The sequence below is a fragment of the Python bivittatus genome, unplaced genomic scaffold (genome assembly GCF_059951505.1).
Source record: "Python bivittatus isolate LINGU-HERP-01145 unplaced genomic scaffold, Pbiv_v1 ctg000980_np1212, whole genome shotgun sequence".
Taxonomy (NCBI): Eukaryota; Metazoa; Chordata; class Lepidosauria; order Squamata; family Pythonidae; genus Python; species Python bivittatus.
The window spans coordinates 44544266-44557724 of NW_028277125.1; the positions used below are offsets into that span (position 1 = coordinate 44544266).

General features: G+C 36.3%; 1 protein-coding gene across 1 annotated transcript in view; it reads left to right on the forward strand.

Moving 5' to 3' along the window:
- ARMH3 (armadillo like helical domain containing 3) overlaps nt 1–13459 on the forward strand; it is a 149408-nt gene that overhangs the window by 8204 nt on the left and 127745 nt on the right. The window contains exons 6-10 of the mRNA XM_088131951.1: nt 220–312; nt 1272–1346; nt 2036–2122; nt 11778–11834; nt 12494–12537. Coding sequence (XP_087988077.1) covers nt 220–312; nt 1272–1346; nt 2036–2122; nt 11778–11834; nt 12494–12537 — 356 coding nt within the window. The remainder of the gene's footprint in view (nt 1–219; nt 313–1271; nt 1347–2035; nt 2123–11777; nt 11835–12493; nt 12538–13459) is intronic.

Below are 13459 nucleotides of genomic sequence, written 5' to 3' on the forward strand. Positions count from 1 at the left end.
CATGATAACAGCTTCTTTAACATTACAGCATGACCATAGAATAGCATGTAGTTAGGTTCTTTAGGCATAAAATAAATAGTGTGAATAAGAAGTATATTAGCTAATCAGCTTGAGTTAGATTTTTACTATCTCCTGCACAAAATACAGAAGCACAGCATTAGTGAGGGTTAAAAGGAATGTGAGCTTGCAACAATTTATAATAACTACTCTCTTTTCTAGAATCTGATGGAGAGTTTGGATGCGTTACTTTGTGCAGAAGGCTCTGAAAGCCTCAAAAGTTTGTGCCTGAAACTATTGCTTTGTTTGGTGACTGTAAGTAATAGATAATGGGTGGGTTAACTATAAACAAGTATTTACTATGCAGACATGGGAAATGTACCTTTAAACTATTATAAGCTGTTGCGATACTGTAGTAATCAGTATAACATGTTTTACAAATAAATACAATAATAGATTAAACTTGTATGCTGCCCGACTCTCAGCAACTCTGGGCAGCTATATTACAGCCTTCTAAATTAAGATTTTTTGATCTAACTATTGTATTAGATATATTAATTAATTATGAATTTCCTGCCTCAGTTATGCTCCCATGTCTAGGCCCTGCTTTAATTTTTTTAAATGAATGCACACAATATGAGCAGAATACCCAATTTTGGTCATCCAAACCAAAAAGAAAGTGGAAGTAATTATGAAGAAAGACAAGTGGGTGAGAAGTAAACCAAACTAAAACTAATGGAAATATAGGGACTTCAGCATTATTTATATTAAACAGCATTAACATGGCTTCAACTCAATTTAATAATCTCTAGCATTCCTTTTACCCATTGTTCAGAAATACAACAGAGGTAAGAACTCTGCTGGTGATACTTCCAATATTAAATATTGATCTCACTGCTACCAAAGAAATGTTTTGGATCCTTGAAATTTGCTGTTTAGAAAATAGTCATAAAATGGACTAAAGCCCTGAACAAAATTATTAAAGGAAAATTGTACAATGAAGGCAAAGTAACAGTCTGGTACTAAACAGAATGTTTACAGTGTTTCATGCTGTGCCCAAAATCCATAATCTTGGGATAACAATACATATGTATGAAACACATAACTTAAAGAATTCTTTATAGGAGAGTTTAATAAAAGATACAATTGAGAGACTTTTTTTCAAACTGTTAGATCATGACATACACAGATTCATTGATAGCAAATGATAAGAATGTTTGAATTATTTTGGAACTGGAAAACTCTAAAAATCCCTAATCCTTTGATTCTACTAGGTGACGGATAACATCAGTCAGAACACAATTCTGGAGTATGTGATGATTAATAGCATTTTTGAAGCTATCTTACAGGTACGTTTCCTTATTCTCCCTTATCTCTGGGCTGCTAATCTTTGATAAAGCATTTCTATACATCATGCATTTTTGGCTGCTTTGTTCTGCCTCCATCTGGGCGGGAGTAGCAGGGAACTAGAATAGGATTGTCAGGAGTGAGAGGGACAAGGCGTCTCTTTTGCAGAACTCCTGTAATACATACGGCTATGTGACTATGTGTCCATGGACCCTAACCTGGCAGCAGATATAGGCCTTGGGACTGAAATGGTTGCCAGCACACTTGCCATAATTATACATACACTTTCCCTTCATGTTGCTTAATTGCAAATATGAGATAATTGTAAGCAATGTGGTAACTTCTCATGCTGGTAGGTAACTTTAGTTACCTTTAGTAACTTTAGTAACTTTGTGCAAGAAGAACCACATAGGATACTGAATCTAATTCCCTAGAATAGTACTGAACATCTAAGTCTGTACCCATCTGTACCCCTCAAATATGCTCATTATTTTTCAGGCAAGAATTTGGTTTCACTTTGTGCTTTCTTCATGAAAGAAGACAATTTAGCTCTATTCTAAGCTTATAAGATTCATTTTGGCTATAGGAAGTTTTCAGCTCATCATTCTACATGTTTCTGAAATCACCCATCAATGACTTCTTGAAATACATAGTTTTGATTAATCTAAGCTTTGTCTTGTCTTATTTTTAGATCCTTTCCAATCTTCCCAGTCGCAGGGAACATGGTTATGAGGCTGTTGTCTTGCTTGCATTATTAGTGAACTACAGAAAGTATGAGGTGAGTGCTTGACATGGAGTGTGAGGTTTTAATCTGGTGGAGCTGTGAAACCAAAAGAAGTGGGGACAGACATTCTGTCTTTCCTCCATGGAAAGGGCTCTTGTTCTTGGTGTTGCACTGTGTCTTGGGAGTATAATGTGCATGTGAGGACTATTTCTACATCTTTGTTTGGGAGATTGTTCCAGCAATAGTTTTGCATATCAGGGGCATTCCAAATGCCTTTGAAGTTCAGTGTGAAAATTACCCCAAGCTCTTTTTTCTAGATTGGAGGGGACTGGGGGTCATTGCATTTCCTAATTTCCTAGAAATATGTGGCAGCTGCAAAGTGGTCTCTTTCTCCCTGCTGGAAAGGCTGTTTGTTTGCTTCTGGTATGTTTCAGAACTACAATAGCAACACTGTACAGCAAAACATAGCTGGAGGGAGGGATCATTCTCATTGTTCTCATTATTGTGTTATGTTTCACAAATATGAACATCCATACAATTTACAATGGGAGATGAACCTGCTCCTTTTTCTAGATTTAAGGTTGGCAAAAGAGGTGTAGATTGTTTCATTCAATTGATGGTGATAGAATATAGTCCCGAGGAGAACTGAGGACTTGTGTCCTGGTGTTTAATAACAAAGTGATAGTAGTATCATATTAAAAATATGACAACAGCTTCTACTGTATTTTGTATATACTTCAAAAATAATTTATGCTACTGCAACATACATTGTGTGGGACAGCCTTTGAAGAAAACTTTCAAACTACAGTTGGTCCAAAATGCAATGGTCAAGATGCTAACTGAAACAAACAGGAGTAGCTGCATGACCCCAGCGCTCTGGTTGCCATATTTGTTTCCAAGCCCAATGCAAAGTGCTGGTTTTAATCTGTAAAATTCTACATGACTTAGTCTCTGTTGACTTACAGGGCCATCTCTCTCTGAAATAGATTTGGTTTGCCCTATCTAAATACCCATCTGGAACCTCAAAAACGCTTTGTTCCTGTTTTTCACTTTTCTCTTGTGCCTGTGCCTTTAACTGCTCAGCTTCAGCTACAGCCGGCAACTCCTCCGCTGCCGCTTCTTGTTTTATCTGCGGAGAGGGGGGTGCATGGGCTGCTTGCTCTCTAGCTAAGTCTGTGTATGAAGGCAGAATGACTTCTGAATTTGCATGCAGCCCTTGCCAATTAGAAGGCTCTTCAAAATTACAACTTCTGGAAATAACTACTCTTCCATTTCCTACTGAAAATCTATAACCTTTAGATTCTCCTGCATATCCAACAAATCTAAGACGCTGTGTTTTTGGTTGGTTTTTCCTCCTTTGAGCCTGAGGAATCTGTACGTAGGCAAACGTTCCAAACGTATGCAAGTGCTTTAAGGAAGGATATCTCCCATACAGCAAAAAATAAGGAATTTCATTCACAGCTGAATTCCAGTGTCTATTTGTGAGAAACACTGCTGTTAACATTGCTTCACCACAGAAATGGGATGGCACATTAGCATCCTTCAGTAGGCTATCCTTCAAAACCTTCAGAACGCCAACCTTGCGCTCAGCTACGCCATTTTCTGCAGACACACCAACATTTGTTAATCTGTGGAAAATGCCTTTTCTACGTAGCCAGTTTTGAAACTCATTGCTTACAAACTCACCCCCTCTGTCCATTTGCAAACTCCCTACTTTGTGCCCATTTTTTCTCTCAACAAAAGCCACAAACTCTTTGAAACGAGAGAAAGCTTCAGATTTCGTGAAACGTGTTTTATCATCCACTAACACAAACATAAATCTTGCTCCACCTTCACTTAAAGGAAACGGACCAGCTAGATCTGCATGCACAAGATCAAATGGTTTTTTAGCAATTCTGCTACTTTTCCTAGCAATAGGTGCAGATTTTATCTTAGATTGCTTACACACAGTACAATCAAGATATTTTTCACACTTCTTGAATCTCAAATCTGGATATACTTTTGCCATTTTTGACAAACATTTCCATCCTGGATGTCCAAGCACTCTTTGATAATAATGGATACAATTATCATGCAAAGACACATTGCCAGTGCAACTTCCAATTAACACATCTTGTTTAGGAAGCATTTCATACAATTGATTAACCAATTCCCCTCTAGCACATTCAATCCCCTCTTTACGTACATAGCATTCAGAACCTTGGAATACAACAGTATACCCAAGTTTAGTTAATACAGGGACACTGAGAAGAGAATAATCAAGTGTAGGTACACAAAATACATCAGAAACCACTTCCCCCAAACAAGGAATGAACACGTTACCTTGCATGGTTATCTTAGCTATAGAACCATCAGCCAAGTTAACTTGTTGGATTTTAGGCTTGCATTTGGTCAAGCCTAAAATCAACAACTGCTCATTGTTTACAATGATTTCACTACAAGCAGAGTCCAATAACCACTTATCAGTACAATGTTTGTTTCTGTTAGACATCAAGGCAGACACCATTCTAGTGCTTGCTTGCTTTTTAACAAATTGTCCTTTTCCACGATGAGGAGCCTTTCTGGAACTCTCAGTAGGCTGATTTTTCATAGGACAGTCTTTTAGAAGATGTTTGGTAGACGGACAACGAAAGCATTTCCTCACCATGCACGCAGTCTCTGTGCCAGTAGAAGAGCGCTGCTTTATGTTATCAAGCATAACATAATTGTTATGTATCAAGCATAACATAATTAATTGTAAATCCCTTGAACTCTGAATTTCTTGCAATCTGTTTGTCAGGTAATCAACAGTAAGATCTGCAGGTGATAAAACATTCACAGCTTCTACAAGCATATCAAACGAATCATCCAGACTCGAAAGTACTATACATGCTTTTTGATTCTCGGGAAGTTGCATATTCCGATCTGCCAACTCAGCAAACAAAGTTTTCATCTTGTTCAGATGCTCAATCACATTAGCACCTTGCTCCAATTTAAGGTTATACAACTGCTTTGACAAACTTACGATGGCAGCTGAAGTCTGTCTTGCATAGATTTCACGCAAAGCCACCCAGCATCCATTAGCAGTCTCCAAATTACGAACATGCACTAGTTCTGAAGACTCAAGTCCCAATATAAGATTACCATATGCACGGTCAAGCAAAACTCTCTCAGCATCTGTAGGAGCTCCTGGCGCAGGATTGTTTACAACTTTCCAGAGCCCTTCTTTCATGAAGAAAGATTTCATCTTTATACTCCATGTCTGGTAGTTCTTTGAATTCAATCTTTCAAATGGAAAACTCACCGTTGTCGTCGCCATGTTGCACACTTTATAACAGGCACTTGACACAGAAAGAATCCAAACTTCAAACGTAACGTTGACCAGATGCTCACAAGCAGGGTGATAAATCCATAAATCTCCCGTCACTTAGGAATGTCAGTCCTGGCTTCCAGCACCGGCATCCACGGCAAAACAAGCCTGGAATTTCACGCCTGGGCTAGCACACGCCTGGGACCACAGTCCTGGGACTAGCACTCCTGGAACCATAATGCTGGGACAATACTCCACACCTGGGCCGGCACAGCACCACTGGCCATAACCTGGGCCCATAACCTGTCGGGCAGAGTGATAATCACAAACACTCCTGTTTGTGCAGAGCACAGCAAAAACTCCAGGAAAATATTAGCCATGAAAGCAAACATAATGCAATGTCCATTTCTTGTTTCACAAAGAAATCCAGTCAGAAAAGATATACTAACTGGTGTTTATTGATACAAATGCAAAAATCCATAAAATGCAAATATCATACAAAATATAAAAAAAAACACATCTTCTCATGTAATGTAGCATCCAAGACTTATTAGCAACACAAGCTTAACAAAATCTCTAGCTACAAACTCTTAGAGAAGAGGTACACTACTTGGTACTTTGTTACAACTACGTAGCCCATAAAACCTACATAGTGGCTAACACTAAAACAACTACTCAGAGAGGCTGCACATTTTCCTCTCCTTGGCTCTATGCCACCCCCACTGGGTAACTAGCATACACACGCCAATAGGTGGCAGTAAATAGCACAATACACAACACACAATAACAGGTGTTTTTCACATGATCTCTGTAGTCAAAATATTATTTGTTATTGTTGTAAAGATAACGGGATGAATCCTTTCCCATGAGAAAGAAAATCCTGACAGTTTTGACTGAGAGTAGATGTGAAATTAGAGGGATGGGGTCCTGAGGGAAGCCCCACCACTCAGTGGGACAGCATGCTCCATGGAATGCTTAAAGCCCCCAACCAAAGACTCCTACTTCAGCAGACATTTAACAGATGATGGGTGATGCTAAGCTGCCCTTCATTGATTTTGATTTGTGCTATTTGGTTCGGGTATTATGTATGTTTGTATGAGGTTATTGTAATATATACATTCTTTTTACATTTATTGTAAACCACCTTGAATTTTGAAAGTGAGCAGCATATGAATGGTTAAATAAATAAATCATATGAAACTTTCCTATAAACATAAAAATAAATATTCTATTAAGTAGATACAAGCTTCTTTTTCCTATCTCCTTTAGAAACAAATACTAATCTGGAAACAATTTTTTTGTTCTTTCTAAAGGAAAGATATATTTGAGATTCTGCTATTCCTAAACTATTCTTTTTTCCCCCTTCTCTCTAGTTTGCATGTGTCGCATAATATTTTGATAATGGTTTTTAGCTTTTGCTGAGTTTTCAGGATATGAGCTCATTGTTTTCTAAAAGCTGCTGAAATCCATAATTTTCTGGCTCGGGAAGCAAGGTCTATCAAGATGTTTTACATAAGGGAAATTAAACATAAAAATATTACTGTACTTGTTATCATCTCCCAAGAACTTCTATAAATTAGAGCACAACACTGTTATAGGACTCCATTAAGTCCTATAACACTCCATTGGGAGTTCGCTAGTTGAGTGCTTTAGGGAAAGAAACTGGAGGCAGTCAGGGAGTGTCAAAAGCAGAAGCGTTGATGGAAGAAGCTTCCAGTGAGGAATGGCAAACTGATGTCCCATGGATAGCAGGAGACATTATGGCCAAAAGGCAGCTGGATGCTGGATCTGGACTGCTGAAAACTTTCTCTGGAACAAGGAGAGACCTTGAGATCACCCAATTGTACTCTGGGCAGCTGTTATTTTGTGTGTGTGTGAGTAGATGGCAGAAAGTGACATTTTTTGCGGTCTCTTACAAACAACTGGGAGTTGCGGGATTCCGCCGAGCTCAGAGCCATTAATGTAGCCATTGATGGAGTCAAGTTTCGACCAAACCTCATCTTTTTAATCACTTTGGAGTTTTTTTTTTTTTTTTTAATTTCTTGTTGAAGATTGAAAACCTTCAGAACCGCAAATTTGGCTGCATTCACTGGGTGAGTTCTCCTTCAATCTGTTAAGAAAGAAAATTATGAATTTAAAATTTTGTAAGAGGTTTTTTTTTTTTTTGGAATATACAGCAAAAGGGCAATTGTAGCATTGATTTTAGAAAACTTTAAATGGATTAAGGGCTTGGAATGGATTTGGATTAAAGAAAGACTTTGAAGTTAATTAAAAGAATCTTTTATTGTGGGAAATGTGCTTGTTTATATCTAAACAACTGATAACATGACTTTGAGGGTTAGATGCTAGAAGGAAATAAATGATGGCTAGATTAAAGGAAATTTTTGACGAATGGGCTAAAGATGTAATTATAAAGTTATCTGCTGTTATAGAATTTGAAGATGATCCTGATGAGGAGCAAGTTCCACTGAATAAAACTGAAATGGATCTCAATGTGGATTTAAAAATGATAGCTTATAAGAAAGAGATGGAAATAATGGATTTACAAATGAAACTGGATGATGATTTAATAATTGTAAATGAATTACAAATATTAAACCAGAAGATTGATGTGGATAATTTTTCTACAATGGATTTACAAAAAGGACCTGTTGGAATTGTCAAAGATTTTGTGAGAAGTGACAGTGAGAATATGAACAGTGATGTGGATAATTTTTTTATATTGGAATTACAAAAGAGGCTAGATAAAGATGCCAATGATTTTGAGAGAAGAGATAAGGAGAGTATGAGAAAGCAGATGTTTGGACTTTGAGGGAACTAAAGATTGTGGGGAAAAAGAAAAAAGAATACAAAATTGGTTTGTTTGATCAAGGTTAATACAAACAGATTGCTATTTTTGGTAATGTTTAATGGATTTTTGTAGACCAGGATTGTATGATGATATTTTAAACATTTTGTTATGCTATCTCTGGTGAGGTCTAATGGATTTTTGATCAGGACTGGATGATGATGCTTTAAAAACTTTGTTTATTTGAAAATGAGTGAGACAGATAGAAAATGAGTTAGGGGGATAGAAAATGAGATGTGAATGTAAAAGGAAGGATTCAAAGTGGATTTATTAATGTAATTTGTTTGGCATGTTGTTATTTCTGGTAGCCATTAATGGACTTTTGCTGATTAAGATGAAATTATGAAATTGTAAAGATTTGATTGTAGAAGATGGGGTGAGATATGGGATGAAGAGGTGATTGGTTTTTTTTTTTTTCCTTTAAGAGATGATGATAAGTTGTTAATGTTGATTATACTTCCTGGGGAGGAAGGGGGAGATTTCTTCTTTTTTCTTCTTTTTTTCTGCATTTTTTTCTTTTCTTTTTCTTTCTTTTTACTCTACTCTATGTAGAGTGTATTAGTTTTATTTGTATAATATAATCTTAATAAAATTATTTTAAAAAAGCAGAAGTGCTGATGTTCTACAGTAGAAGTAAATAATCTTCTAATATATATTATACAGTGGAAATAAATCATCTTTCTTACATATATATCTCCCTGGATTCCTAGGTCGTGGAGACCATTTTCTTATTGCTTAAAAATATAATAAATAGCTTTGGGAAAGCATAGATGCCCGCCCATCTCAAGGTATACTGTTAATCTAATTGCAGTATGGCAGTTAGTCATACTGCCCGTCCATCTCAAGGAATGCAGTTAATCTAATTGCAGTATGGCAGTTATTTCTGGTAGCCATTAATGGACTTTTGCTGATTAAGATTAAATTATGAAATTGTAAAGATTTGATTGTAGAAGATGGGGTGAGATATGGGATGAAGAGTCTGGTCCCCAATCCACCCATAATCTTTATCTTTCCTAATTTCCTTTGTGAAATGGAGCATGAATTAATGCTAGTAACTTTTGCATTCAAATATTTGAACAAAAGTTATTGTAATCCACAGTAGTAATTGGACGTTTCTGTTTCAAAGTAAAACAGTTATTTATTAGAAGGCCGCTTTGTGAGGGCTGCCAGGGTGAGCTGCTGCAGAAGGTTCTGTGGAGTTTTTTAGCCCTGGGCAGAAAACGTTAGCATTTGTTCAGAATGGTGCAAACACTCTGGGATGAATAGCATCTTCAAATCTAAAAGAAGACTAGAAGATCAGTGGAATATGCTCAAAGGTTTGGCATCTTTAATGACACTTATCTGATAGAAAAAAAAATCATTTGAAAGCCTTTGCATAAGGCTTACTTTTTCCCAAGTATTTATTTTTCCTTTGCTTTGAAGCTGAGAGAATTTCCATATATATAATGCTGGATAAAGTCATAATTTTAAAAAACAGACATTTCTTTATTCTAATCAGTCTTGGGAGACATTCTTATAATGTCTGAAATTTTATTTTTATGTGCATCGTGTTTCCAACAGTGAAAAATGTTTCTTGCTGTTCATGTGTGTAAATGTGTGTCTGTGTATGTTTATTTGCTTTTTTAGTAAGTTTGTTGCAACTGTTACTAATCATACTATTTCTTCCAGAATCTTGAAGGTGGCTAAGTTGTTCCATTAGGTTAAAAAAAGTAATTTCATTCAATATGCATTTATTTTTTTATGACTTTAGTGCTTCATTTTCTATAAAGTTTTAAAAACATATTCCATATTTAGTGAAATAACTGTTCTAGTATTTATTATTGATCCAGCTGGTCCTTATAGTTTTTACTGCAAAATCATTCTGATTTATAGAAATTGCCCAAACTAGTACAGAATTTCAGTTTATTGTCAGGCTGAGAGCTTGCTGCTACCACCAAGGGCCATCTTTATAACTATTTGACTTCATTGACCATAAAGTGGCAGCTTCATAGGTGATAGGGATTCCCTGTTATTATTGATTTTACCTTTTTTTGGGCTCAGAAGCCTTCGATATTCAACTCTGAACATCAGGCTTCTGAAGTCCTAATTAAATACAGCAATTTAGCAGTCGTAAGTTAAGAATGGCTGCTATTACTTTAATCTTAAGGCTTCTAATGTACTGGTAAATTTACATGAACAAGTTGTTTGTTTTTTAAAGACACACAGTATTAATTAAATGGTAAGACTAATACATCAAGCTAAGGAATATGAAATAGACTAATGCTTCCTGACATTGCTCATGGTTTGGGGCATAGTTTAGTTCTAACAAAAAATATATAGGAAAATGTGTTTAGAACAGCTTTCCTACTACGACCAAAGGAAGTAGGATGTTGTTGGGTTTAATGTAGTGCAGTTTTAGAATATCTACTCAGAAATCAGCCCTGCTGAGTTCAGTTTAAGTTATCCACATCTAAGATAAATATATATATATAAGATTATATCCGTATGTATTTGTGACTTTAAAGAGATCTCTCACAGTTCTACCCATTCTCTTATCCACAATTAATTTTTCCTTCTTGGTTATGCAAATATAAAATATTAGCTCCATATGAAAAGCTCTTAATTTAATTTCAGTACTTGAATGCAGAATTTCATATCTATGTTCATTCCTTATCTAATTTTGAAGTCTCATCCTGCAGTTTAGGTTTTCTTGCTAGGCTGCATGTTGTGCTATCCAGCTCTATTTCTTATTGCTTCACTTTTTGTCTCTGTGTAGCTCCTTCCACAGTTCAATGCAACTTTATGCGTAAGGCCTGTTAAGGCTACAGGTAGTCCTGGCTTAACAACTGTTTGTTTAATGATGGTCTGGAGTTATGACGGCCTTGGGAAAAGTGCTTTACGACCCCTGTGGTCATGTGATCGCAGTTTGTGACATTTTTATGATAGTCGTTAAGCGAATCATGTGGTCATTAAGCGAATCATGTGGTTGTTAAGCAAATTCTGGCAAAAAAAGTCCACTGGGGAAGCTCGATTTATTTAACGACCACGTGATTTGCTTAACAACCATGTGACTTGCTTAATGACCCCAGTGATTTGCTTAATGACCATTGTAAAAATGTTGTAAAATCAGCTCTGATTCACTTAACGACCAAATCGCTTAGTGACCTAAATTCCAGTCCCTATTGTGGTCAGATAGCAAGGATTATCTGTATGTTAAAAAATTAACAGTTGATTTAGAGTGCTGTTGTTTTCAGCTTTGTTGTTTAAGAGAATATAAAATTCTGGCAGGGATCAAGATTGAGGCCTTTTACATGCCAAGCCTCTTTTCTGTCTCTGAGCTCTGCCTGTTGTTTTAGCATCCAGTGACTGCAAAACATACATGGGATAGAAATGTTGCAATAATTCTTCTTTCAGAGAATACTTTAATGCCAAGGGTGAAACCTTGGGAGATCTGCACAAAACTGGAGAACCACCATTTTAATAGAAACTGTATGAATTTACTGTGATAAAACAAAATACGCAAGGCTTGAATGAGGTTGTGTTAACTTTGCTGATCATTAAATTATCCCATGACTTTCTTTTCCCTCTTGCAGTCTGTGAATCCTTATATAGTAAAGCTGTCAATTATAGATGATGAAGCTACGCTCAATGTGAGTATGACGTAAATTTTGTGCGATAGAATGTTAGGAATAAAGTAAGAAATGAAACGTGAATTAAAAAAGGTACACAAGGTGCTGTGGCTTCCATGTTACTGTTGAATAATATTGCAGGACATATGCAAGCTACATATTACGTTGTGGTTATTTCCATTGTTTTCTTACTCTTTCTGACTTTTGAGGATCCCATTTGAAGAAACAGTTGCAAGTCTGGGTTTAAATTATTTTGGTTCTTCCAGGAGAATTGCTAATACAATTAAAAAAAAATGTTTATCTTATTTTTTGTGGCATTTTATATCCTGTATTTTTTGCCCCCCAAATTCAAGGCAGTATACATTGTATCCCCATAACAAACTTGTGAGTGAGGTTAAACTGCCAAGGTCACTTAGGAAACTTAATAGAAAATGCTGATTTAGTGTGATTCTTTCCTAGAACTAATCTTATAATCCAGTCAACACACCAGACTGGTTCAGTTGGAATGAGGCTTCTTAGAAAGCATTGTACAATTCACTTGAAGAAAAGTCAGAATCTTATGCAAAACGAAGCCTTTAGTTTATTGACTAGTGTTTAAAGTGTTATTGTGAGTGATCTGAAAAACCTTTGCCACCTCTGTCCTAATTTGCATGCACCTTTCTCTTTTTCTTTTCTTGCAGGGAATGGGTCTTGTAGTTGCCCAGGCATTATCAGAGTACAACCGGTAAGTAACATTAAGGAATGTCTGTTGGTTAAATGAGTATCTACCTGAGAAAATGTATGCATGTTCTTACCGGCAATTTGTATGAGCAAAGTTGTGAAACAAATGTCTGAATGTTTGAAATGCTTATTTATGGTGTCATTCTTCTCTTCACACACAGGCTAGGCTTCACAGAACAGATTTATTAGCAGCTTGGTTTTGTATGAAAACTGGCAGTGTTGCGTTTACTTTCTTCCTTAATTGCTGTTGGCTGTACCTTTCTGTGAACTGCCTCTAACATTTTTTGCTCCCCAGAGACTAAGTAAATCATTTAGTGCTATCAAAAAATAAATTTTGGTGAAAGCGGTTTAAATTAGACCAGCCAGAATTTGGTCCACTTCATTTAATATCCAGATATCAACTCTTGATATCAACTAGTGTGAATTACTTGAAGGAAAGTATATGTTTCCCAGCAGGAAAGAGCATGTGGTAAACACTAGTTGGTTTCCATTCTCAATTTTTTGTAAATTACAGTACTTTCTATAGGTTGCTGTACAATGACATCCTCTTTTCATCACTATGTTAGAAATAATTAACTGTTGTAAGAGAGAGCTGCCCAGAAATTCAAATGCATTTTTAGCAAACTGCAACTGCATTTGGCTTGGTGTCTCAGTAGTGAGAGAGAGAAAGTGCAATTCCAATATAAGGAAAAGTAGGTTAGACCTTTTAAAATACCTGAGAAGGGGCTATAAGGCAGCTAGTTTACATGTAGAAAATTCCCAATATTATCCTTGTATTTGTCTGTTGAAGCATCTTGTGCACTAGTGCTGCTGAGAAATAGAAGAAGATAACTATGTTTCTGCATGAGAAAAAGAAGATGAATCAATATAGAAATAAACAAAGAACTTGGAGCATATTTTATATAATAGGCAGCATTGGGATGGAT